The sequence below is a fragment of the Centroberyx gerrardi genome, chromosome 1 (assembly GCF_048128805.1).
Source record: "Centroberyx gerrardi isolate f3 chromosome 1, fCenGer3.hap1.cur.20231027, whole genome shotgun sequence".
Taxonomy (NCBI): domain Eukaryota; kingdom Metazoa; phylum Chordata; class Actinopteri; order Beryciformes; family Berycidae; genus Centroberyx; species Centroberyx gerrardi.
This window is the reverse complement of record NC_135997.1, coordinates 28,135,502-28,161,991: the sequence shown is the minus strand read 5'-3', so window position 1 is coordinate 28,161,991 and position 26,490 is coordinate 28,135,502. Positions and strand designations below refer to the sequence as shown.

At 41.8% G+C, this 26,490-nt stretch overlaps 1 protein-coding gene across 2 annotated transcripts; it reads left to right on the top strand.

The window, feature by feature from the left end:
* On the top strand, positions 1-26,490 carry LOC139910135 (synaptosomal-associated protein 25-A-like). 2 transcript variants are annotated; one of them, XM_071897355.2, is made up of 7 exons: positions 1-72; positions 2,415-2,456; positions 10,950-10,998; positions 20,315-20,432; positions 23,639-23,758; positions 25,104-25,248; positions 26,252-26,490. In XM_071897355.2, exons 1-7 carry the CDS (start codon positions 1-3, stop codon positions 26,318-26,320), a joined length of 615 nt encoding a protein of 204 aa, XP_071753456.1. In that variant the 3' UTR covers positions 26,321-26,490. The 2 variants fall into 2 exon arrangements, with proteins under 2 accessions (XP_071753456.1, XP_071753457.1); XM_071897356.2 differs by lacking the exon at positions 20,315-20,432 and adding an exon at positions 19,948-20,065.

The window sequence follows — 26,490 nt, the reverse complement described above, 5'->3', positions numbered from 1 at the left end:
ATGGCGGATGAAGCCGACATGCGCAATGAGCTGGCCGACCTGCAGACACGCGCAGACCAGATAGCCGATGAGGTAGAGGACACACACACACACACACACACGCACACACTTGCGCATTTGCCCTCAATGGTTCAATTTAAATTTGTTTGGAAAATTGTCACCTGATGTTAACTATAAAGGACCATGTAATCCTTCTAATCCTTCTAAATCACTAAAGTTGGGTTAGGTTTTTATGTACATGAATTTAACATTTTGAAATCTCTCAATCGTAAAATTGTGAACTGTTCTGTAAATCCAGAAATGGGATTGCATATGAATTACGTCCTTTTGGATGTAAAGGCCTGTTGCATTTCAGTGCTATTGCAGCATTTGCTGGTGCATTTCTGCAAGAACCTTGACTAAACCCCAACTTTCAGTTTGAAAAACACAACATGAACTGCAAAAGAAAGAAATGCACTGCTTCCGGGACTGAATCAATAAAACGTTGCCTATACAAATCATGTTTTACAGCTGAGGATACAGACTGACAAAAGTTAGAACATGATCCACCAATCTGTAAATCTGAAACTTTGATGTAAAATGAGAACCGAAGGCATAAATAATGATTTGCAATGGTAATGTGAGGATTTACTTGCAAAACTTGGGTTACAGTCCTTTTTCTGGAATTATAGAACCGAATTTGGGCTTTTTTGGGGGGGGGCATTGCGGCATTTCAAAATGTTCACTTCTCATATGGATAGTTTGGACAGAAATGTATCTCCAAAGGTTTTCATCACAGCAGCTCTTCACAGAGAACACTCTCCCTCTAGCTTGACCCTCCCTTGTTTTAGCTATTTGTTCTCTAAGTCTTTCATCAAGGCTGTGCATTTTTGGGGATTGGAGAACTTTGCCCTCTCTAATGAGTCGAGAGGAGCTCAGGAAGAGCAGATAATTCTGTGCAGCAGAATAATAGAGCAGCTCAAATGGCCCTATTAAACATTCATGAAGAGATAATGCAAGTCCGAGAGGCTCCTCGGATATGAGGGGAGACGGGAAGGAGGGAAGGGAGAGGGAGAGATAGCTGAAATGAGGAGGACAGAGGGATGGATGGATAGATGGACGGATCCCACTGAGCACTAGACGTGATTTCAACATCCTGTCTATGCTTCAGCTCTCATATAGCCCAGGATCCCTTTGGCTATGTATAGACCTGTTTTAGACAAAGCAGCAAATACATTATTACAGCTGTAAATATCAAAAATAAGCACCAGAGAAGTCCGTATGTACAAGATAATGCTTTATTTTTGTCATATACCCCAGAATACTAAGACATAAACCCTTTTAAACCCTTAGCCTAATTTTAGACATCTATAACCATTTGGACATCTTTTAAACTGCTAATCAATGTAAAATTGCTCCATGGGATGGAGGAGAGGAGAGGAGGGGAGGGGTGAGGGGGAAGCAGTAGATGAGGAGATTAGGGAGGTGAAGGAGTGAAAGGAGGATTGGGGATGAAAGAGAGTGTTTTGGTTAAGAAAGGGGATGAAATTAGAGGGATTCTGGGGAAAGTGGAAAGTTAGCAAACAAAAGGTAGAAATCAGATAATAAACCCTGGGATTAGAGGAGAGGAGAGGGTGAATTAAGTGGAGGGGAGAGAAGAGAGGAGTGCGAAGGAGAGGAGAGGAGGAAGGACAGAAGGGAGGAGATGAGAAGACAGAGAGGAGAAGAGAGGAAGAAGAGGAAAGGAGACAAGTCAGGAGGGATGAGGAGAGAAGAGAGAAGAACAATCAGGGGGCGAATCATGCTGTTGGAGTATCCATAAACTGTGCCTGTCTGCACTCATTGGAATATAAAAACTAATATTATTAAAATTTATTGCACGTTCTAATATATGAGTTCTGTTGTTCTCCAGATTACTTTGATCATGTCTTGTTCAGCCCTCAATTTGCTATTTTAACATGTTGAGACGTCTTTCTCTCACATCACAGAACGCTCAAAATTAATTGTAATTGCATCCCAAAATGCTACCAGGCCACCAGTAGAAGTCTGTGGTTTTACTGGACAGTTCCTACATCTGAATGTGTGCAACTCTATGAATATAAAGTAGGACAATGCTGAAAAAGAGAATTCATCCTATGTCAATATTCCCTTTTTTTTCTTGGCCTTGTGTTTGACTGACAACTTTGATAGTAACCAAGTAATGTGCTTGACTTTCATGCCAGCTATCAATTTTGTAGGTGTTTTTCAAATGGCGAATATCTCTTTTTTTTTTTGATTGAAAGTCTTCATTTGTGTTTTACCTTGAGAGATAGTTTAAGCCAAGGTCTACAGTGAGATACCAACAGTTTTTATTTAAGCTTTGAAAGAGGACGGCTATATTTGCTACAACTAAAGCGTTGCTCTCTCTCTCTCTCTCTCTCTCTCTCTCTCTGCAGTCTCTGGAGAGCACTCGGCGTATGCTGGCTCTGGTTGAGGAGGTGAGTCCAATGACACACATCACATTACCAGCCACAGTAGAGTAAAATCACTCACATGATTACACAAACAACGAGTCGCCTCGGTCTCATCACCTGTTGACATTTCCCAAGACCTTTCTCAAGACAGATAATAAAGATGAAGCCAGAGTCGGCTATATAAAGCGAGACCGCCTTGTTAATATTGAGTTTTACCTCCTTATTGCACAGCACACGGCTCATTTCTCTCAGGGGTCAGAAATCATTTTCTTTAACCTGTCTCCTCCCCTTCACTTCCACCTCATGTCTGAGGTGGATTTCCTCTGTGAAACCAATAAGGGATCAGAGCTTTCACCTGGATTCACCTGGTCACTCAGTTCCTAGGAAGAGCAGGTGGCTCTGATATTTAGTACACTTGATATATTGGACTGTCACTCTAAAACTCCACCCTCACTATAAAAGAGGAAGGACGTGGAAACTGTCGGAGCTCCTTTAATGTCACGGTGTGCCTACTGGCAGAAGGTCACTCCTGTCTCAGTAGTGTCCCGACCTTTTGTCCTGCGTCATATCTCAGAATAGCTTTGATAGTTCCAGCACTAACTGCCTCAGCTTTCTTGTCTTAAAGCAGAGGAGCAGTCCCCTCCCCTTTACAGCCTATTTCTCTCTTTATTGAAACAATAGCAAAGATATGAAAGTAAGGTTCTATTGAAATTCAATCCTAGGTCAACAGGGGTACATGTGGGTCCAGAGACAAGGGCCTTAACTACCCAGTTAGGTGTAGAAATAGATGGAGCCTTTGTTCTTGCTGTGTAAAGTGCAGCCTGAAGCCATTTTCCTTCACTTCTTCCATGTTCTCACAGACCGCTGTTGCACTGTAGCTTGTTCCTTGCCTTGCATACCTGGTAGCATTTTGGGTATGCAAGGCAATAACCTGTAGTCAGCTCCACCAATCAGAAGTCATGTAACACTAGCCTGTAGTCAGCTCCACCAATCAGAAGTAATGTATTAAGACAAGAGTCGATTGGTCCAAGATGGCGCCACGCCAGTGAAAATAAGTGAATTATGGTCTACATCCCAATTTAGAACCATTCGATTATTTAATTGAGACAATGAAATGTAAATCCCCAAATAGGATGACATCTAACTTTAAGAAGTACATCCTAAGTGATTCATTTGTGGTTTTACTGGCATCAGCTTTGCATTAGTGTTTGTTGGGTCTGGCCGCCACTTGCTGCAGCATTCCCATTGGCTCTGAAGACATGTCCCCTTCCTGACCCCTGGACCAGCCTCCATGTCTTAATGAGACAAAACAGTGAAGGGCAGAAAGAGACCTGGGTACCTGCCGACCTCCACAGTGGCCTGTGAGACAGACAAGGCTTTTCGCTGGCAGTGGCTGAATACTTGACCTTTCAAGATAATGCCAGGGGAATGCCATTTGTCCACCTCAAGTATGATCCTCTCCATTGGAGAAGTCCTGTGATTTGTTCTAGGACACCAGTTCTCTAGTGGTTCTCAGGTTGAAAACCACTGAAAGACACGGAGACAAATAGCAACTGAGTTGTGTTTGGCTGTCGGCGTCTCCTCCCTGTCTAGCGGCCGAGAGGCTCTCTATCCCGCTCACTTAGCATCTCTCCAGAGAAATAGGCTCGATATAGACTGCGATGGAGCAATATCCCAGCATGGATTATGGATGAGGCATGACTCCACATGCCTCTTCTGACAATACACTGTAGAAAGTATAAGACTGTCTCTGGGTTTATTTCTTTAGTTTCTGGCTAAAATATTCTTAATCTAACTAATCTAACTGACTTGGTTTTTAGCCTTTTGATGAAGCTAACCCTTTGACATCTTGACTTTTCATGTCTCAATTATTCAATGTGTGGTACTCTGTAAGCTGCCAATAGAAGCCTGACATGCAAACTGACAACAAAACAAAAGGCTGTTATGCCTCTTCATTCCTGACAAATAAAGGACATGCCAAATTTCGGTACAGTTGAGTGTTCAAATTATGCTGTTAAAGAGGGAGAATGATAATTTTATTGAGTACAAAGCATAGCACTGCAAAGACACTAGGAATTTTGTTTTAGTCACGAAGAAGGAGGAGACAACATTAGAATCCTTCCTTTTGTTGTCACTCCTCCAACATGAAGACTTGTCCCTCATAACCAGTACTAACCACTCTCTAATCACCCCCCCTCTATTTGACTCTGCATCAATGTCACTAAAACAAATTTCTGTACTTTTTACTTGCCAATTAAAATGATTCTGATGCTGATTTTACAGTACATCTTTCCCTCAAGCAGACAGTTGTAAGCAGAGCCAGTACTCCATGTCCTCTGTGTTAAATGGGCTTACTGTGAAGCTTACACTAATTGAATAAGTAAAGACGAGTCACAGCAGGGAGCACATTGGTGCAGTGATACCTGCTTGTTCAGTCCCTTCCAGGTCTGATGCTGCACTAAAACTATCTCCGATAACACTTTCTCAAACTACATGTCTGGAAGTGGTTTAGTTACTGTACAGCGCTCTGCTGAATAAAGCATTAAAGGAAGAGGGACGGTATCTAATCGGTCTCAGTTGTCCCATGCTGCGTCCTTCTGTGAAGCTGTTATAAACAATGCCATGATCATAACCATGGGCTCTCAATGGTATGTTAAGTAGGCTACAGAAGAAAAATAAAACATACAAATATAATGAAACTAAAATAAGTGAGGAAAATGATAGCCTCTCTGTAAACTTGTATTTTAAGAAGTTATTGAAAAGATGAAACTGATTTTGCCAGCCTAAGCTGTAGGTTCACCTTTGGTCTTTAGCTGTTAGTATATAGGTGGTTAGGTGGTTGAGGATTTCAGACTGCACAACATCACTGCACACTCTGTAAGAGATAGTTGATCTGTCTGGTTCTGTTGAGCGTTCTGCTCTGATGAGGATGAATATGATAGAGGCTTACTCCTCAGTCTTTGGTAGCGACTGTCTGGATCTTTGTGCAGCTGATTTGGAGGAGGCATCCTCTTCTTGTGACACTTTCCTGAGATTAATGGCACAACTGCACTTAATCCATAATGCATTTATGTTGCTGCGTTGTGTTCTACGCAAGGAGAATGCAACTTTAATTCGCTGATGAAATATTTTCATCACAAAGACATCACAGAGAGCGAGTAAAAGACGGGGTAACATAACCTTCAGTCCAGTTTATGCATGCATAATCAATGCATAAGTAGAATAAATCCACTACTGCTCTCCTTAAGTCTTATTTCTTCCTCTCTGTCATGATCAATCTAGGATCAGAGACTGAGGCTCTGACCTGTGCAAACTTTACTACTGGTTGGTTGTAATGTTGATGATCGAGAAATTGAACCTTATTCTACTGTTGTACTTATTGTAAGTTGCAGTGATGCATGTATTCTCATTGAAATGAATGAACTTCCATCAGAGAGCAACACAGTAAACGCATTTAGTGTGAAATACAAATCTCCTAGTAATTTATTGGTGACATAGTAATACAGGTGCCTGTGACAGCCAGCGGGAAATGGCCAAGTGTATCTCAAACGAAACATATGCCGTTTGATTGACACGTTTATCCAAAGTGCCTTACAGTACCATGGTGCCTTGCTCTGCCCAGTGAGCCACACCGTACCTTACTCCCTCAAACACACCAAGGGCAAGCTGCAATCCTGATGCCAGTAATGTCATCCAGGGAACATTTGGTTTGAGGCTTCAGGACTGAGTGCGTTATTAAAATTTAAAGGAGTTGCAGCTCATATGGCTGACTTGAGGATATATATATTGTGGACCTATACCATTGTTTCTAATAGGCCTGATTTAAGAGCCATATAGACAGCACAATGCAATTGGGTTTGACCATTAAAATCTTAAATCAATCTTAGATCAATTCAGATTTATTCCTTAAGTGTTTTTAACAAAACAGATTTGTTACAAAGTGCTTTACAGAGCAAAAAAGACACAAATACAGACAGAAACAAGAGATGATAAAACAAGGGATACTAAGAATAAGACTGGGAATAAGACTGAGTGCATCAAAACCCAAAGAAATGGGGCCAGAGCGTGCGTGTGTGTGTGTGTGTGTGTGTGTGTGTGTGTGTGTGTGTGAAATCAGTCTCGCAGAGTAGAGAGGAATTCAGTCTGTCTGTTCAACTCTGTGTATTTAAGCTGTCAGTCATGTGCTGTGAGCAGAGGGAAACAAAGTCACGCACAAAATGACCTCTGTCTGCCTCCTGATACACATTATATTTCCATAACACTTTACATATTGCAGAGGAAAAGAAAAACTGGGGTTGATCATTCAATATCTCTAAAATATTGACAATACAGACCGAAGTGTTTAAGCTGCCAACTACCTTTTTGAAATAATTTGTTTAGATTATATGCTAGGATTTTGTATAGGAGAGAAAGGGGGAGGTGAGAGAGAGAAAGTGAGAGGGGCAGAGGAAGAAGTGATACCGAGAGAGATTGACTGTGAGAGGGGGAGAGAGACCAAGTAAGAGAGTGAGAAAGATAGAGAGAGACAGACAGGGAGGCTGTGAAGGACATCAGTACAGATCAGATGTCGCTGTGGACCAGACAGTCAGCAAAACAGGAGATCTGATTGGACGACAGGGAACAGCGATGGGCCCGATGTCAGAGTATACATTACACAAGATGGACATGATATTTCAGTGATGCGGATGGTTAGATAGATGTGGAAAACACCACACTGCAAAAAATATCCATCTTAGTGACAAGTCATTTAATCTAGTATTGTCTTAAAATCTGATTTTTCTTAAAACAAGTAAAAAATCTGCCAAAAGGGTGAGATAATTTCACTTGTTTCCAATGCAAGTGGAATTATCTCACCCCACTGGCAGAATTTTCCAATTGTTTTAGGAAAAATAAGATGTAAAGACTGAAAGACTTGTTAAGATGGGCATTTTCTGCAGTGTAGATATACTATCTAAATCTAAATCTAAAACTATCTAAATCTAAATCTAAAACTATCTAAATCTAAATCTAAATCTAAATCCAAGGCATCCAGCTTAGACTCTTACATAGCTGTAGACGTCAATAGATACATTATCTAAATTTAACAGCCTGAGCCTAAAAGAAAATGCATAATATTCGTTTTTTATCCGTGTTTATGACCTGTGATACTCTGTAAAGCACTTGGTGATGAACCTGTTTTGTTAAAAGTACTTTACAAATGAATTTAACAGACAGTGAAGGTTCATCTAACACTAGCGTGACATCTCTGACACACTAAAAAAGACTGACAGGCCGACTGTTTAAGAAGTAAACATCACCTTTCACTGCCCTTACCTGCAGTATGTACACAGGATGCCTGGAACTGAGCAGTGTACATATATTTAATCAATGACTCAATCAACTGATCAATCTTCCTTTCTTCCTATAGCACATTCAATACCAAAAATGCAACTCCAGGAGATTGGTGTTTGTGTATCAGATATCACTTCGGGTTCTGGTCGACCAATAGCGGCACTGCAGGGAGTCATGTGGGTCATATTGGGTGAGGTGAGATCATCTCCACGGTGACTGAATTAGAATAGATTCCAGGGGACAGCGAAGTGGTCGGTTAGATGAAAAATCAATACCAGGCTACCAAGGACTCTGTCTTCCTGTCAGCAGACCTCTCCTCTGTACTTCCTTCTACTTGATCTCTTCTTTCCCTCCATTCTTGACCTATTTGTTATTTCCTGCCTGCATTCTCTTTGACCAGTTGTTTAACCTTTATTTAAACAGGAAAAGTTGATAATAATTGTGTTTTCTATTATGACTGTCATGGATACAGACACCACCTCTAATCTTTAAGAAATGCCTTTAACAAAGGGTTCGGAGTAGAAATATGTTACATGCCAGAAAGCTATTTTTGACTAGTGACTATACCTGTCTATTGAACAAACAGAAATTGAAGACATTGAACATCACTACCAGATTCAAGTTCTTACCTCATCACCAAATGTGCTTATAATAAAATGTACAAAATGGAATGCGTAGCTTGCCAGCACTGTACTGCTGCCAAGCATAAAAATGAGGAGAAGAAAGAAATTTTGGAGGATGACATGAGTTAAAAATATTCATGTCTATTATTAAAACTATTAATCTCAATTTGTCAGTGCCTTCCTTGTTCAATTTCCTGGGTAGCATGGGTATATTTTTGGTAGGAAAGCTGAAATATTAGCGCTGCAGTGCATCAGGTCACTACCAGACTCTGGTGACTCATGGTATGGCAGCGAGGTGTGAAAAAGTCCTATTAGTCACTCTGTGTGTGTGTTTAACTAGTCATGCGGAAAGGAAATGATGTCACCACATGACATCATGCCAATTGGCGGGGTCAGATATCCTGTCCTGTAGTTCTGTTGCCACAGACAGCCCCGCATGCCAGTGTTTTCCCATGATTCCAAGCAGAGTGGCATAGTGGTTAGAGAGGTAGCTCTTCAACTGGGTTCAAGCACAGGTACCTGCAAGCATCTGACCTGCCGAAGTGTCCTTGAGCAAGACCCAGGGGTGCTGTTGAGCCCAACCTCTGACCTGGCAAGCAACAAGAGTTTCCCTACAGATTTTCCCTCATATTCCCTCAAAGGATCATATCATTAGCGGTTCAAGCCTGTAGGACTGAAATCCTGTTGTTTTTGTTAGGATTTCTCTTCTTCTTTTTCTGCCTCGAAAGGAATTGTAGCTCAGAGACAAATCCATTATGCATATTTATTTTCATTTCAGCCATTACAGTTTTCCACCATTGTGAATTTTATGCAAAACCTTTTTTTTTTGCTATTTCTCTCGCAAAGTTGATCCAGTCTCCACAAAATTCCTATATAGCATAATTCCTAAATGCTTGATGCTAGAGTAATCAATTTGTACCTATATTTTTGGGATGGGCCCAGAAGTGTCAGATCACATTTGGTCATGCTGAATAGCGCCACCATCAGGACAAATTGGCAATTTTTCTAATGGTAATACGTCAGGCAGCATTTCATCTGCACTTGCAGGACTGTCCGTAAAATCGGGAGATGTAGAACTTTTCCATAATGATGAATCACGCTTAAATTCTCACCATCAAATCATTTGCCCCATGGGCTTGTACCCCACTAAAGGCTTGCAGCTATATTTATTATTTATTCCTGCTCAAAGGTCATAAAGGAACCTGTTTTTTTCACCTCCTACCATGATGTCTGCTAACCTTGATTTATCCAGAGAATACTTTCTGAACACACTCTTTCATCACACCCTAATTTCACACCCAGTCACTGATACAGATCCATGGCCAGCGGCAGATTTTTTTTTCACAGTCAATTTGATTGATACAAACGGTTACATCACTGGCCTTGTTTACTGGATCCCAGCGCTGGTCTCTATCTATCACAGCTCCAAGAAGGTCAGGCCACACTTTGATCCAAAATAGCTGATGCGTAAAATGAACGGCCTTTGGACTTTAATATCTGTCAGAGGAGGGCTTGGGCTCATAGATTGCATGAAGCTGTTGTTCTGCTGTCTGTACAGTTGTTGCTGTTAGTATGACAGCATGGTATGCTCACTGAACTGTGTTATTATGTGATAAAGCCCACTGTCGGCTTGTACCGGAGGAAAAGCAGTGTATGAGGGTGCGTGCATGTTTGTGTGTGTATGTGTGTGTGTGTTGTTTATTTGGGCATATACTGTATATATGTAGATGTGTGTGTGTGTGTGTGTGTGTGTGTGTGTGTGTGTGTGTGTGTGCTTGTGCCAACTCTGTGAGCCAAATCAAAATGTCAGATTATTGGAGCTTTGTCAACAAATCTCTGATACCAAGCCAGCTAACATAACACATATAGCACATGCCATTTGGTGGACACTTTTATCCCAGGCATTTTGCAGTATGATGTGTGAATATATTTGTATTCTGTGGCCCCAGTGCGAATCAAACCCTGGCAGTGCCATGCCAACATGCTCTACCCGGTGAGAGTGTGATGAATACGTTTCCATGCACTTCTGAAACTCCACTGTTCATGGTCGTACCATTTTCTCATACCGCAATCAAAGCTTCGAATGCTGTTTCTGTGGAATTACTTGCTCATCGCTGAGGAAGCAAAGCTCTTAGGTGGCATTTTATTAACACTGTAGAAAATAAATTGGACAAGCGCAGGATACATGATCACCGGAGTTGACATTTGCAATGACCTTCCCAATTAACTTCTATACATTCTTTAGGAATCTTTCTATCCGCTGTGGCTATTTCTGTTTTAATCACTATGTTCCATTCCTGGGTCAGTTATGAATTGAAATCTTCCCCTTTCTTTTGACTGTTTGCTTTAGTTTAAGAGAGATGTGGTAGTTGAACTGCTTCCACTCTGCCAGACAAGATCAATCACACTCGGAGAGTGATTTCAAATTGTAATTTGACCCAGTTCTCTGTCGTTCTGACGGCTCTGTTCTGCTCTGTTGACCTTTACTGATCTGTCACCTTTTTTCCTCTTCTTTTCCCCACTTCTCTTCCTTCCTCTTCTTCTCTTTCCATCTATTCGTTAGAGTAAAGATGCCGGCATCAGGACTCTGGTCATGTTGGATGAGCAGGGAGGTAAGTCGGTAGGGAGAGATCACTAAACACAATTTTTACTCTGTTCTGCTCTGTTGTGTCCTGATTCTCTTTTGCTGCTATTTTTACGCTGTATAATAGGAGAGCTGACGTCAACGGCACATCCGGTATAATTCTGTAGACTCCCATTCCAATTTATGACACTATAATTTTTCTACATTCTCAAAAATTACCTTTGTGGTTTCATTATTACTAAAACAGAGCTTTGCAATTTCTTTCATTATCTGCTTCTATCAAGCCCTTGACTGTCACATCAGTTTCAGCTGGTGTGGCCGACACTATTATACTGGATATGACTGATGAGCTAGCCTTCCGCTTTGCCTCCCTATAATACACTTTTATGCTTCTTTGCTAGACAAATGTATTACAGTGTGTATATTATGTTAATCTTATTTCAGTCTCATTGATGGCCATATTTTAGCCATGTATTATATTTAGCCATGTCCTACAAAGCAGTAGAGCAAGGATATACAGTACTTTAAAACTATGTAAGTGATTTTAACTGTGCTACTTTATCGGTGATCTTGCTGTAAACCTGGTTGCCATGTTTACCAGGACGGCATTTCCTCGCTGCCTGACCGAGAGGTCAGAGGTCAGCCGGTAGTAGATACTTTCACCTCGTCCTCTTTTGCGAGGGGAAACAATGATCAGTTTGACTGGTAATGACAAACACACATCTCTCTCATTCACTCCCCATCCACTCCAGTTCTACCTTTGAAGCATCCCTGGGTTATGGCTCGGCCCACCATTTAAAAAAAAAACATTTTTAGTACAAATGACAAGTAGTATGCAGTAACAGATGAGGTGTGTTAGTGCTCTGGTTTGTAGTAGTGCGGAGGGTAAATCAAGGAGGTCTTTTGGTATCGAAGAACAAAACTTTGAATTGGGGTTGGAGCTTAAAGGGTAACTTCGGTATTTTTCAACCTGGACCATATTTTCCCATCTTTTTGTCTAAGTGACTAAAGGGGACAACAATTTTTGAAATTGGTCCAGTATTGAGCGAGATCGCTTCAGCCGGCAGCCACGAAACGAGCTGCAATGTAATCCGACGGGGCAAATCGCTTTCGCTTGATCCGGTCTGTGTGTAACCAAGTCTCGCGAGAGTTGAGTTGTTGCAGGAAGTTACAGATAGACTGGATCAAGCGAAAGTTAAAGAAAAATGTTTAATTTCTCTGTAGGGTCCTTTCCATAATGTTGTCAGACACTTATAATAACAATCTGAGCCTGTCAGTGGCAAAAACAAGCACTTTTAGTGGACGTACATTGACGGTGCGATTTGCCCCGTCGGATTACATTGCAGCTCGTTTCGCGGCTGCCGGCTGAAGCGATCTCGCTCAATACTGGACCAATTTCAAAAATTGTTGTCCCCTTTAGTCACTTAGACACAAAAAGATGGGAAAATAGAGTCCAGGTTGAAAAATACCGAAGTTACCCTTTAAACTCTGGGTTACGGCATCTGAATGAACAGGTTTGGAGGACACACTCTGAAAAGTAAAAGAGTTCTTACAGACCTACAGGGGTTCTTCAGACTGCAACGAGGGAACCCCACAATGTTCCTTGAAGAACCCTTCATAAGACTTCATAAACCCTTAGGGTACTTCCACCAACCTCTAACAAATGGGGGTTCTTCAAGGAACCCTTAAGGGATATTTTTTCTAGGAACCCCTGATCAACCGCTAGTTTTTAGAGTGCAGGAGAGTGACTGATGCCTGACCTGGTTTAACCTCAGCTCTCTTCAGCAGTTCTCTTAGAATTCAACTTAATTACATAAATATTAAATACAAGATAAAATATTAAATGCCATTAAATATTTCATAGATAGATTGATGTGCTTGACACTGTGAGCTAGGCTGTGAGGCGGAGGCAGATACACATGGGCAGGGTGGGAGATTAACTCCAGCCACCAGCCAAATGCTGGTAAATTGTGCCTACTCTACCAGCACCATGATTTCCAGGTCCTCTTTCATTGTGAAAATGAAAGGGGCACCAGAGTGGCCTAGTGGTTAGACAGACTATCCCATCAAAAGGAGGTTACAGGTTAAATCCCCACAACTAAACACTCTGGATAAGAGCAGCATCTGCTAAAGGCCTAAATTGAATTAGCCATATTGACTTTTACGTATTTGTCTGTCTCGGCTGTCAACAGACGTCAATGTTCTGAGACTTAAAGGAATACACCAACTTTTTGACAGATTGTCCCTTTTATCAACCTACCTGTTAAGTGAGGAGAAAATAGACATCAAAATCCTCTCCTTTGCTCCATTGCTTCATGCATCTTTATGTAAATGGCGAATAAACTTGAAACTGTCAGTGCTTTATAGTCTAGGAGAAAACTTAGCTTGACCATTTTCAGTATATACACACACAGAGCGTCTGCCAGTCTCTCTTTAGGCCTGTTAGCTTTACCAAGTTAAAGGATTACACCATGTTTTTTTTTGGAAAATTGGCCTGTTGGTCGACTCCCCCTTACTCCTAGACTCTGTTAACACATACTGACCCAATGTTTCTGTACTTTAATGTGGGCAAATGTGTAGATTAGAGGCAGGTTTGTGTGGAGGAAGGTCTATGGATATGTGTGTGTGCGTGTGTGTGTGTGTGTGTGTGTGTGTGTGTGTGTACGTGTATTACCAAAGGGTTGTGCTTCGTTCCATGCGTGAAAGAGCAGCCTAATTGGCCTGTCAAAGGAACAGATCGCCTCTCTCTCCCTCCTTCCCCCTCCCTTCCTCTCTCTCTCCAGAGTAATGGCTGACACAGTGCAGCGCTCAGTGCTGTTAACATAGGACAGCAATCAATTCACAGATTTAAATTACCTCTGCCTCTCAGCAAATGTCCTCTACACCTGACCCCTGCCATCTGTCTTTCTCTCTCCTCTGTTTCTCTCTCTCTTCTTCTCCAGTTCACGTTCCTTCTCTTCTTTCTCATCGGGTCTCCTCTCGCATCGTCTTCCCTTTTCTCTCTTGATGTCTACCGTTTTCCCTTCTGTTCCTCTGGAGGCAACCAGAACAGTTGTACACAGGTCGCCTGGAGATTACTTTGGCTACAACAGTGTTATAGCTCTCTCTCTCTTTCTTTTTACTAATCTAGCCTTTCTGTTACTCAATCTCTATCTTTCTCTCAATACGCCTCTCTCTATCGCTCTCTCAAGCTATGTTTCCATCCAACTGTCCAGCAAATTTTATGTCACGAAAAAGGTGAATAAAATGTGTTTCCATCAGCTTGGTTGAAGCGAATAAATAGGCTTTCCCAATCTATAAAAAACAAACAAACATCCATGCGCAAAAAATTGAGAGTCTTTCAAGAATTGATTAGTACTGATCAGTGTTGGGAAAGCTGTTATTGTTGTGTCAGCTGATGTTGGCCATACTGATATTATAATGGCCATACAACTATACATGCATTTCAATCACTATTTATTATATGAAAAAAAAAAAAAGGCAGTAAAAAAAAAACTAGGGAATTCTAGTGCCTCTTGCCATTTCCATTAAGCTTTTTAAATTTGATACACCACAATTTGCAATAAAATACTTCTGTCTTCTCTCTGTTCAGTCTCTCTCTCAGTCTATTTTGCTGTATACCTCTCTCTCTCTCTCTCTCTCTCTCTCTATCTCTCGTTCTCTGTCCTTCCCTCCCGCTAACAGTGACTACTGACCGACCTACAAAGGCCTCTGTAATGTACTGTTGGAGGCCTCACCCTGTTAGTTTACATCAAGAAACCATGACGCAGCAGGATTTTTCCCTGCTTTTCTGGAGCCTCAGACAAAAACTCTGATGCCTAAAACAAGCTACAGCAGCTGGCCGGGGTGGGAAAAAAATAGGTTTCAAAGTCTGTGGTAATTAATAAGTCTTGTTGAGGTGTAAAGAGTGGGGTGTAACTAATCCCCCTGCCCTTCAAAACACACACATACAAATGCACACACTTGTATGTGCACTCATACGTACACACACAGGTTATCCATGCCAGGAGATTTGTCATTCCTTGCGGTGATGCATTACCCATGGTGGAGGCCTCACTGCAGCTAATGAGTCCCTCCCTGCCTGCCTGTTACATGCATGTTGACCTGAATTACACCTCAGTCAGGGCTGATAGATTGCGTCTCTGCCTCAGTAAGCCCCTGTGTCCACCAGGCACTTCTGATTTAGCTAGAAGTGCTAAACATGCTTTGGTTGTAGCCCCTGCTGTTGCTATCGGATTATTGAAAACCTATTTGGAGCACGGCACAGCTTTTAGCAGAAGCCGTGTAAAAGTTTGCGCCAATCATCTAGGTTGGCCCTGTCCTTTACATTATTCCTTACTGTACACAGTCAGCATAGTTGAAGAAAAACAGGACTTGTTTTTTTACCTTCAGAAAAAGCCAATTGCTGCCATTCATTCTTCCACAGAGCGAGATAATCCATCACAGTAAACATGAAGCCTTAATTTGGTTTTGTCAGTTTCTGTTTTATCATTATTTCATTGTGCACAAGCTGAGTGTTTTCATATCAGTGTATGCATTACATTGCACTCTGCTTACTGTCAATCACCTGATACTTGCAGGAAGAAATGGAAGTCTCCTCCAAATAATCCCTAAAACATGTCGCCTTACAAACTTTATTGTCATAGCCATTGGCTACTTTTTGTTAGCCCAGACAGCAGTTAATTTCACGCTAGGTTTGACACCATAAAGTTTGTATTGTAAAAATGACGATTGAACGTTGAAAAATCCAATTATATACAGCATGCATTGCAAAATGATTGGGGGGAATGTAAACTAGGCATAGACAGTAGTAAATGGGCCATAACTCTAAATGACACCGGTATTCTCCTTTAACTCTCAGCGCTGTGGGGAACATGCAAAAGTGGCTCCTATCCATTGAAAAGGAGGAGAAAAGAAGCCAGTGCTGGGAATAGGGAAGAGAGATTCCCAGTGGTCATGCAGTCTAAATACTGCATGCAAAATGCATCACCGCTACACAGAAGATGCTCACGGCTGTGATAGACCTACTACCACATGGAAGCTGTTTTTAAGAGGTTTTCAGCTGCCTTCTACATATTACAATCTATGCATTTCACCTGCTTGATTTATATTTCTTTGAGACACAAAGTTAGACATATTTTTTTGAAGGTGATTGGAGCAAGGATGTAGTGGAGGGTAAACCCCCCTAAACCAAGTTTACCCAGCTTTTAATTTGCTGGAATTTTTTGGGCATAAATCTTTATGACTTTATTTCATCGTATACATCATAGTAAGTAGTATGAAACTGATTTAAGTTACATAAAGATAGGGTTTTAAGGGGAAAAAGGAAAATCATGTTTTTCTTAAAGTCTAATTGATTTTTGTTTATATCGGTGGTTGTTTGCCTTTTGATGATCACTGACTGGAGGTCATAGTTCACTCAACTTTTTATTTACCACTACATCACTGGATTGGAGCATTAATGCTTGTCCCACTGACTCTCATCTTTTCCTGATTTTCTTGGATCAGTGCTCAAAGCTGACAGTCAAGAGGTAGATACACTTACACATAGCCAGTTAACGACACACGGTATACAACATATTAGGGAAATTTTCCAGATAGTTGCACCGCTCGTAAACAATCAATGTCTCAGTTGTGTGAGTCTCCATCTCCCCTTCATGACTGAAGTGGATTTAACAGGTGAAATCAGTAAGGGATGAAGCTTTCACCTGGATTCACCTGCTCAGTCTGTTTCATGAAGAGAACAGGTGATCCTAATGTTTTGCACTCTCAGTGGGGCCAGAACAGAAATTGAAAATAAGCTTTTAACCTGCCCTGAGTAGCTAAAGGATGGGGTTTACCATATAGGATAAAACAGTGAGTATAGCAAGTATAGGCAATCACTTGAAAGTAAATTAAACTTTCAATTTAGTATAGTTTTCTGTGATTGACAACTTATCCAATGCTATCAGAAGTGCTGTGATGCGGTAAACCCCACCCATGTTAAGTCTGGCCTGACTGTCAGGAACTGAGGAGATAAATGTGCTGCTCTCTTGCTCCCTATCTCTCTGTCACGTTCCTCCTCTTCTTAATCCCTCACTTTGCCTGGGATTAGCGCCGAAGGCCAATTAGTTGTTGTGTGTAGCGCTGTGCTGGTGAACTCCAAGGGATAACCCTCCTCTACTCACACATAGTAGTAATTTTCTGCTGTAATCTGAAAACTTATCTCTTCAGCAAAATAAATCACATCCTCTTCTTCCACCTGAATCACACACCCCTCTCCCATATCCTCTAATATGCTCATTTTAAAGTCAGAAAAATCCTTTCCTTACCTCCATCTGTTGGTGATGTAGGAACTGAAGCTTATTAAACTGTTGCACTCAGTGTAAATCACACTGGATAATGCCTAAAATGTGAAGAGACAAACATGGAGAGAGAGGTGAGACGAGTATAGGAGAGAGTGGAAGAGAGAAAGATTAAGGAGCATGTAAAAGCAAGACAGAGTTAGATGAGAAAGCTTTGTGATGGGATGTTTATCTCCCCAGTATCCATATTGTGGTTGATGGTGTCTGTCCCCCGTTCACTGAACCAGAGCCTCTGTATCTGTCTGAAATCATCTGTTGTTTCTGCATTGCCAGAACCCAGGGATCCTCCAAAACCCAGTCAAACCTGTACCCTGTATACTGAGAGCATCTTGGTATTAAAGACAAGGTTTGGGATTTTTAGAAGCCTCTCCTATATTGATCACTTTTCAAATCAGCAGGATCACCCTTCCTATTAATCTGATTGGCGATACAGTGTGGTTTCTGAGTTGCTGAGCAGTCCATTTCGAGTCCCCCAACCTGTTCATGTTGTTGCTGAGACTGATGGTGAGGTCAGAAATTATTGGGTTTGATGTTGTGGACTAGCTGTAAGGCTGTGTCGGTGCAAAATCAGGGTATAATAGGTGTATTGTAGATGCGTTTAGGTCTGATCAGTGTTGAGGAGACTAGTATGGGATGCCAGAACTTATTGCTGAATCTTCTAAGATTTTCTGGAGGGCATTTTATTGGACAGTCACAGTAGAGAGAGGGGGATGACATGACAAAGGATGCTGCAGTTTCATGGTATGCGCCTGAGCCAACTGAGGGACCAGGCCGCCCCTTCTTCAACCTTTAACCTTTGAGTTCAACCAAATGTCTGAGATGGGACGTACCCATTTGAAAACCCCAATGACATACCTGCTCACCCACAGGCCGTTCCTCTAGCATCCAAGACAGGTTGATGGGACTTGTTAGTCATTGCCCCTGTCTTTATCCTGTTTGTAGTGTGGAGGAATGTATACTCTCAATCTCAGTGGTCATGACTGTGTAGTATCGGCACATGCACCACCATTCACTTTTGGCCCCAAGCCTCTCCAGCCCCTCTGTTCATCCCTGTGATTCTTCCCCTGGGAAAGCTGCTTGACTTACAGCAGCAGCTCGTTCTTGGCTCCTTTGAAAAATCTCCTCAGCAGTGTAGACTCTGATAAAATGTGGTTGAAAATGTTATCATCCATCACGTTTTCCACACGTTTTCTACGTTTTTGTGCACTCTCATAACAAAACAGAGGGTGGAGCCAACAGAGAGCCATTCCGCAACAGTTGTAGTTTTCAAAATTTAACTCACTAGACATTGCAACTCTTGCAAAAACAAAAATATCGTAGCAGAGTTGGTATTTACAGTCCGAAGCACTGACACTTCTATATTTGTCTAACAAACTGCTACTAAATGTATGTTGTTCTAAAAATCCCAAACTTTCCCTTTAAGATGGGCCATGATCAGTAGCATAGGCTTCCAAAGATCCTGAACCTCCATTATATGATTGTCTTTGTCCATTGCAATGGGACTAATATGACTTTCCGCTGGAGGACGAGACGCCCCTCTCTACTAGCGGAGAATAACATTACTGCTCTCCCTCTCCTGCCCTTTAACCATTACCAAGATTGAGAGAGGATCTGACCTTGAATTAGAGCTTTTATAGCTCTATGCCCTATTGACCACCTGAGGAAGAACACACTCATGACTTTGTGTGCCTGACCGTGCCATAATGCTTTTCATCACTTCCATTACCGTCGTCTGTTTTTCATTTATTCATTGTTCATTCATTTGCTGTTAGTTACTCTGCCTGTCTGTCACATTTTCAGCCATTTTATATGTGTTTCTGTCTGCTCTGCCTGTCCCAAACCCTCTCTTTCTTTTCTCTTCGATTTCTTTTTGATCTCCTCTGGGCTGGTGTCTGATCCAATTCAGTCTATGGTGGTCCTATGAACTTTGCAGCATCAAGGGAGTTGCCAAAGTTATTTATATTTTAATCTAGCCTTTGTCTTTCTTTTGTTATCTTTCTTCTTTCCTCTACTGGGAAATTTACTGCTCTTTCTATCAATCACTCTATCATCTAGCTCTGCTCCCTCTTGGTGTGGGGCAGCGTTCAGACAGACTGACAAAATTTACAGCTTCATGTACAGATTCCTACTGAGATGAAACACTTATTCAGTAAAGCGATATTTGTCCCTTTGGATGGAGCTAGGAAACAAAATCTGTTGTAACCATGCAGTTCTCCCAAGTCAGCTGAATGCAAGGAAAAATGTAGCAACACTTGATGAAGAAAGATTTAAGTTTAAGTTTAGATTTGTTTATGAATCATTGAGTGTGGCTGTATTTGTCGTTCTGTTCTGTGTACAGAGAAACCCGGGTATTCTGCCCCTGTACATATCTAGACAGGAAAAAATATGGTTTGACAAAGTAGGTTTGCACTAATTAACGCTAACATGCTATCACAGAAACACACATAAATGCATTCATGTATGTGTGTGCACACGCAAGTGTGCGCACACACACACTTAATGCTTGTTGCCTGCTTTTCCTTTTGCATCTAGCCTATACATTTTGCCTCTTGCATTGTAGCCTGTAGAGCGCAAACCATCGAAACAAACCAGTCAAATTCATTTCACTGCTCTCATGCCTTTGTCCTCACCAGAACAACTTGATCGTGTCGAAGAGGGCATGAACAAGGTCAACGCAGACCTGAAGGAGGCCGAGAAAGATTTAAAAGATTTAGGACAATGCTGTGGTCTGATATGCCCATGTATTAAAAAGTAGGTACCGGCCGGGAGCCCCACGCTCTAGCCTGTCCAGTGCTGGTGGTGGTGGTGATGGTGATGTCTGATGTCTCTCTTGTCACAGTCAATGTCTTTTTTTGTCTCTTTTCCTTTGTCTTCCCTCTTTACGCCCCTTCCTTCCTTCCACCCGGCCCCGCTTTCTTCTTCTTCCTCCTCCTCCTCTTCTTCTCTTCTCACGTGCTTTCGTTCTTTTGGTGGGAAAAATGACAATGTGTTGGTAATCAGAACAACTGGAGCGCATCGAGGAGGGGATGGACCAAATCAATAAGGACATGAAGGATGCAGAAAAGAATTTGAACAATCTAGGACAGTTCTGTGGTCTTTGTTCATGTCCCTGTAACAAGTAGGTGCAGCCTGCGTTGCCTGACTGCATGTGTTTCAGTGCCTGCCTATCTGTCTGCCTGCTTGAGCCTTATGGTGTATAGAGCATGGTGAACTGTGGTGTGAGCAGTCAGGCCCAGAGCCACCACAACACACTCTCTGAACAGGCCCACTCTGCACCAACACAGTGCGTGTGTGTGTATGTGTATGTGTGTGTTTGCGAATGAGAGCGAGTGAAAGATTGTGTGTGTGTGTGTGTAGTGCATTCGCATGTGTGTGAGTGTGTGCATGCTTGAATGTGAGTCACTCTGCACAACAGATCAAATGCCACTACATTCACTCTCCAACCGCCATGGCTGTCGTCCTTAAAAGCCCTTCATTCCACAATGGATGAGAGATTCTCTTCCAGCAGGGATCAGCATCAGCAGGGATCTGGGCCACGGTATTCGCCCCCCTCCTACCCCCCCACCCCCCACCCCTCCTACACCCCCCATCACCCTCCAATCCCCTGCAGCGTGATGCTGTACAGCAGGCACACAGTTCAGCCCCAGAATCAATCAACCCGTTGCCTTCTCTCCCAAATTGCTCATTTGAATTTTCTCCATTTTGCTGTCGGGTGAAAACCTTGAAACCCTCAGTTTCGGTGTTTTTCATGTTTTTACTTGAACTGATGGATTACACAGTCCTCTGTGGTTTGAGAAGATGACCCCTGGGCTCATGCAACCCATTCAGAGCGAATTATATCATTTAAATACTGAATGGCTGTCAGGCTAAAACTAGGTCAGTTGTTCTTAGTTCCTGAACTGTTGGATGCAAAGGGGATGAGATGCAAAGGGTTCACCTGACAGATATTTTCAGTTTGGCAGTCAAAAAAGGGCTGCGATTCTAATCAAACACACAACCATAGTGACATTACAATAAAACATTTATGGTTTAAGTGACATTGTATTCAGCCAAGCAATCTGATAGGCCATAACGTGTGGCTTGGCATGATTTACTGGGTCCTATACCAAGTAGTTAACAATCCTTCTTGTTTTCTCATGTTTTTATTCTTATGTCTGTACATGTCTTTGGAGAAAACTTCGGTTTTCACTTCACTTTTCAGATAGTACACATGCATTGGTAACATTGTATAAAAGCCTTAAGGGCGTTCTTCAGTGTGTTTGCAGATAGGATGCAATAGGGGGCACAGCTGAATTTCCTATACCCAAGTTTAACTATAATCAAACATGTACAGTCTTCTACAGTGACTTTATAATCAAACACATAGTGTAAAAATACATTTTAGAGGAACATAACCTCCTAAAATGCCTTACTTACCTTACTACCTCTTTCAGCTTCCATCTGTGCCATATGACCCTCAGATTTCAGAGTTCCACCCCCTCCCCTCTCTCAGGACTGTCCTACATAAAGCAATATATCACACAAGAGTTGGGCAAACTTGTTTTTCGTGAAGGTAAATAACGAAGGATGGCTTCTGAATTCCTGTCAGCAATTTTGCCAAACTCCTGTATGATCCGTTCTCTGCCCTCAACAGTCAAACTATGGCCAGTGAGCCAAGTCTGAGCATACTGTACTCTAGGACCAGTGAATGTATTGTACACAGAGCTATAGAATATTCAAGTGACTGACAAACCAGTGGCTATATTGGTGCCTGAGTTGTGAATAATTTGCATTTGTGAGTGTGAAGCAGGATGCTGCTCAGTCAAGCTTCCCTGGATGAATAAAGATATGCCTTTATGATTTATGCAAATGCAGTGCCTGAGATAAATCTGTGATTTCATAACTCAGGTATCAATGTAGAATCTGCTGTTTTTTTGTCTTCTTGAGGACAAGCCCAAATGAAACCAGCACACATTTACTTAATTTTCAGTGGTATATATCTGTCTGAAATAGGTGGAAGAGTATCATTCCAAAACAACATATATCCATTCTGGAGAAATGCTGCTGAAAGCTGAAATTCATCAGTTGAAATTTTATAAACAAGATGATTCTTTTCTCCAAAACAGAGCAGAGAACTGGATCTTGAGATAAATTTTGGAATGAAGCTCTTCATGTTTTCTGTATGTGAAAGCAGGTGTTTTCGGAGTCTGCTGATTCCGTTTTGTCCAGCTCTTGTCTGTTCTATAGCTCTTATTTCCTCCCTGTCATGAACCACTTGTTATGTAATCCTCTGGTTATGTCATGTTTTTCATCAGATCTAGAATCTATATATGGCAGCCCTGGGTCAAATAGCATTTGCCAATAATTCTTGCTGTTTGTTTCAAACTGCTTGCAGTACCAGATGGGTGGGGTTTACCACATCAAGACAACAGTGTCACATAGAGACACCATGAAGAGTAAAACAAACGGCAAGAATTATATGCGACTGCTGTTTGACTGTATACAGTGTATCATCATACAGATCTATCCATCCAGATGAAATGAAGGGCTGATCACAGTTTTAAATCAGTCTACTGTTCAAAATGATCAACGTTCACTTTGGTTTTTGTTGATGATTTTCCACGATGGATCTAACCGGTTGGCTTTCTTTCACTAGCCTGAGCATGTTGATATGATGTGCTCTGATCCTGTTCCCCTCATGTGTGTTTTTACATGTTTCCCCTCCCCATGTCTATCATTGTGCGCTACGTTTCCTCGTGTATCCGTTCAACTTGAATGCGTGTTTGTGTGTGTGAGCAAGAGAGTGTGTGTGTGTGTGTGTGAGTGCTTGTCTCTCCTCAGTCTGGAGTCCTGTAACTATGTTTTGTGTTTGTGCTGTACTGTATGTGCTTGTGGGAGAGGGTTTTGTTGAGTCTGTAAAGGACCTCGATTACTTTCTAACACAAGCCACATGTGAGCTTATTGTGCTCAAATTCAATTGATCAGCACTCTGGATCAATTATTCACTAATAGATCAAAATTGCATGTATGTAAATACGACATACGTGGCTTGCATGTTGCTTTGGTAGGCGAATTGGCTTGACACTATGTTCTGCATTGCATTCTAAACATATATTCATGTATATGTTTTAATAGTGAGTCACTACGCAAAAACACATAGATATGTACATACACACACACACACACACACACGAACATGCATATACACATTCACGTGCACAGACACTCACACAATCACGCACATACACCCAAGCACATCTAAATTCACAAACAAGTGCACACACACACACACAAACACACACACACAGATCCACCCACGCTGACTGATGAATGTGTGTGTGGTAGGATTAAGGGCGGGGGCCAGGCCTGGGGAGGGAACCAGGATGGAGTGGTGAACAGCCAGCCAGGGGCGCGTGTGGTGGACGAACGCGAACAGATGGCCATCAGTGGGGGCTTCATCCGCAGGTAAGTGTGTGTGTGTATGTTTGTATTTTGTGTATGTGCGCTGTGTGGGCGGAGGGACATTGGTTTGGGTGTGTGTGTTTATGTGTGAGTAAGGGGGGTGGGTAGGTGTGTACGTGTCATGTACAGTTTACTGTAACTAGATATTTTTCCTAATATTCCCAACATCCCTGATGTTGTTTTTGACAGTGAAGAGCAGAGTGGGACTCATCCTTGTGACAGGTTACACATTTTGACCTTGAGAGGAGATTGTCCAGTTGGTCAGTTTAGTTAAGTGATGAGAACATAGACACCAAAATCATCCATGTGTCCCTGGTAGATCATTGGCTCCAGTGCTTCATGCTAACACTTTAGCATACACTGTTGAGTGATAGTAGGCAACTAGCATTATCAAAAAGTTGTTGGTGGATTTTATTGTATTACATTAGATAAATTTAGAAAATAGAAACATCATTGCCTCAAAAACGCCATATTTTTGGAACTATTTCTAGTCAGCAACCATGTATTCATCCGCTGTGCAGTGATTTTTAGCTGTGCACAATCTCCCATCACCCACCACCTTCACTTCCTATGGTGTGATTTTGTGAACTGTAGCAATAAAAAATTCTACGTCTCCACTCATATACAAAATCTTACATCCAACTCGATTATCATTAAGACCATCATTTTTGCCCTGCCTCTTTTGTTCAAGCAGATTCCACAATAATGGTGGCAAAAGATTTCTTGGACATTAAGACCACCAGGGATCCTCAAAATGCCCCAGCTTTTTAAAACAAGTCATAGTGTGAAAAAAACACAGGTGGAGTCACTTCCTAGGCTGGTTTATGTGAAGTTCCTCTAAAGGTAAAAAGGCATTATTTAAACCTAACAGATTTCATTTTTTCCCTCCTCTTTTCCGTTTTTTCCCCTCATAACTAAGCTTCCTCATAACTGAGCTGACAGCTAACAGCTACCGTCTGTAATGATATTTACAGTGAACTGTTCTGGACGAGTGGGAAAATGTTTTTGAATGACAAAATCGGGTAGTGTGTAAGTGGTAGTGTGCTTTGGACACACACTTGACAACCATGAGTTAAAACTGGCCGCGTGGTGTAGATGATGTTTATTGTATCCTTAAACGTCCCTCTGCAATATCTGAATTTCAAATTTCATTTCTTGGCATTTAAGAAAGCATTTAAAATGTGTTGTGTGTCTTCTCATGATTGTCTGCATCACTAAACATGTATGTTTGTGTGAAGCTTGTGCTTTCCAACACAACACGGCACACCTCAACACAAACAGTAGCCACCGCATAACCTTTGGGCGAAATACACTCCCACTTCCTCTTTCTCTTCCTTTGCGTTTCCAGGGTAACAGACGACGCCCGGGAGAACGAGATGGACGAGAACCTGGAGCAGGTGGGCGGGATCATTGGCAACCTGCGTCACATGGCCCTGGACATGGGCCAGGAGATCGACACCCAGAACCGCCAGATCGACAGGATCATGGAGAAGGTACCACGAGTGCTAGGGGACAAGCTACATATATCTTATCATAATATAGAATTATATATCATATATTATATATTTCTTAAAAGTGGGCAACATGAAAAACAAAAAAAATGTTTCAATTAATTTGAGACATTAAATTTAAATTTAAATTTGTATTTGTGGAGCTACACTGAGAAGATCATGGAGAAAATAGGGAGAGCGTTAGGGGACAAACTTACAGGCTCTGTCAAATTCAGAGGCTCGATTTATATTTGTGTTAATGGAGGTACAATGAGAAGATCAAGGAGAAGGTATGGATAGCATTAGAGGCCAAGGTTAATGCTGTACCACTGACAGGTTCAATTCAATTCATAGTTAAAACATTTGTTGTGTTTATGAAATTACAACAGGATAATTGCGAGGCTACATGTGCACATTAAACTTAATGTGCACAGAATTACAAGACTACTTACAATAAGAGTGTAGAATCCATTTGTATTTATGGAATGACCATTTTAATTGTATTTATGAAAGTACAATGACAGGATAATGGAAAAGGTACAGAGAGCAATAGGGAGCAAACTGAATGTGGTTAGATTTACAGGTTCAGTTAAATTCAGAAACTGTATTTAAGGAGAAGCAGTGGCAGGATTCTGGGAAAGTAAGTAAATACAAGATAACAAACCTAATATTGTTTTGGTGTCTAATGTACATTTGGCTGAGCCGTAGGATGCACTCATCTTGATTTTGAGCAGATTTATCCCCAGCACGACGCACTAATAGAGAAAATCTGCTTGACACACTAATGGAGAAAATCTGGGTGAAAATTCTCAGTGGCTTCGAACATCCTAATTGTGTATATTTGTCATGGGATGGCAACGCTGGTGCTACGTTGGTTCAAAGTGTCTCATCATCAAAGTAGCTCATCCCCACTGTCAGCATCTGCTTCACCACATGACCTGTGCGGCTATGCAACAGCCAGCACAACTATAATCCCTCACTCTCTCTCTTTCTTTTTCTCTTCCAGGCTGATTCCAACAAGACCAGGATCGACGAGGCCAACCAGCGTGCTACAAAGATGTTGGGCAGTGGCTAAACTGCAGCGAAAAGTGCTTTCATCCCCGTTTAACCCCCATTTCCACCCGATAAACCCGACCCCACCCCACCAAACCTGCAACACCCGCGGCCGCGCCCCTTCCTTTGCTCGACAGTCGGTGGCGCAATAACATGCTTTTATCGTGATACTTACTCTGTAGAGGTTTGCAC

Excerpts from the sequence above, each read along its gene's own strand:
- LOC139910135 (XM_071897355.2), top strand. The coding sequence starts at position 1 with ATGGCGGATGAAGCCGACATGCGCAATGAGCTGGCCGACCTGCAGACA. Across the intron at positions 10,999-20,314 it reads CATGTTGGATGAGCAGGGAG|AACAACTGGAGCGCATCGAG; the intron begins GTAAGTCGGTAG and ends GTTGGTAATCAG. Across the intron at positions 20,433-23,638 it reads TGTTCATGTCCCTGTAACAA|GATTAAGGGCGGGGGCCAGG; the intron begins GTAGGTGCAGCC and ends TGTGTGTGGTAG.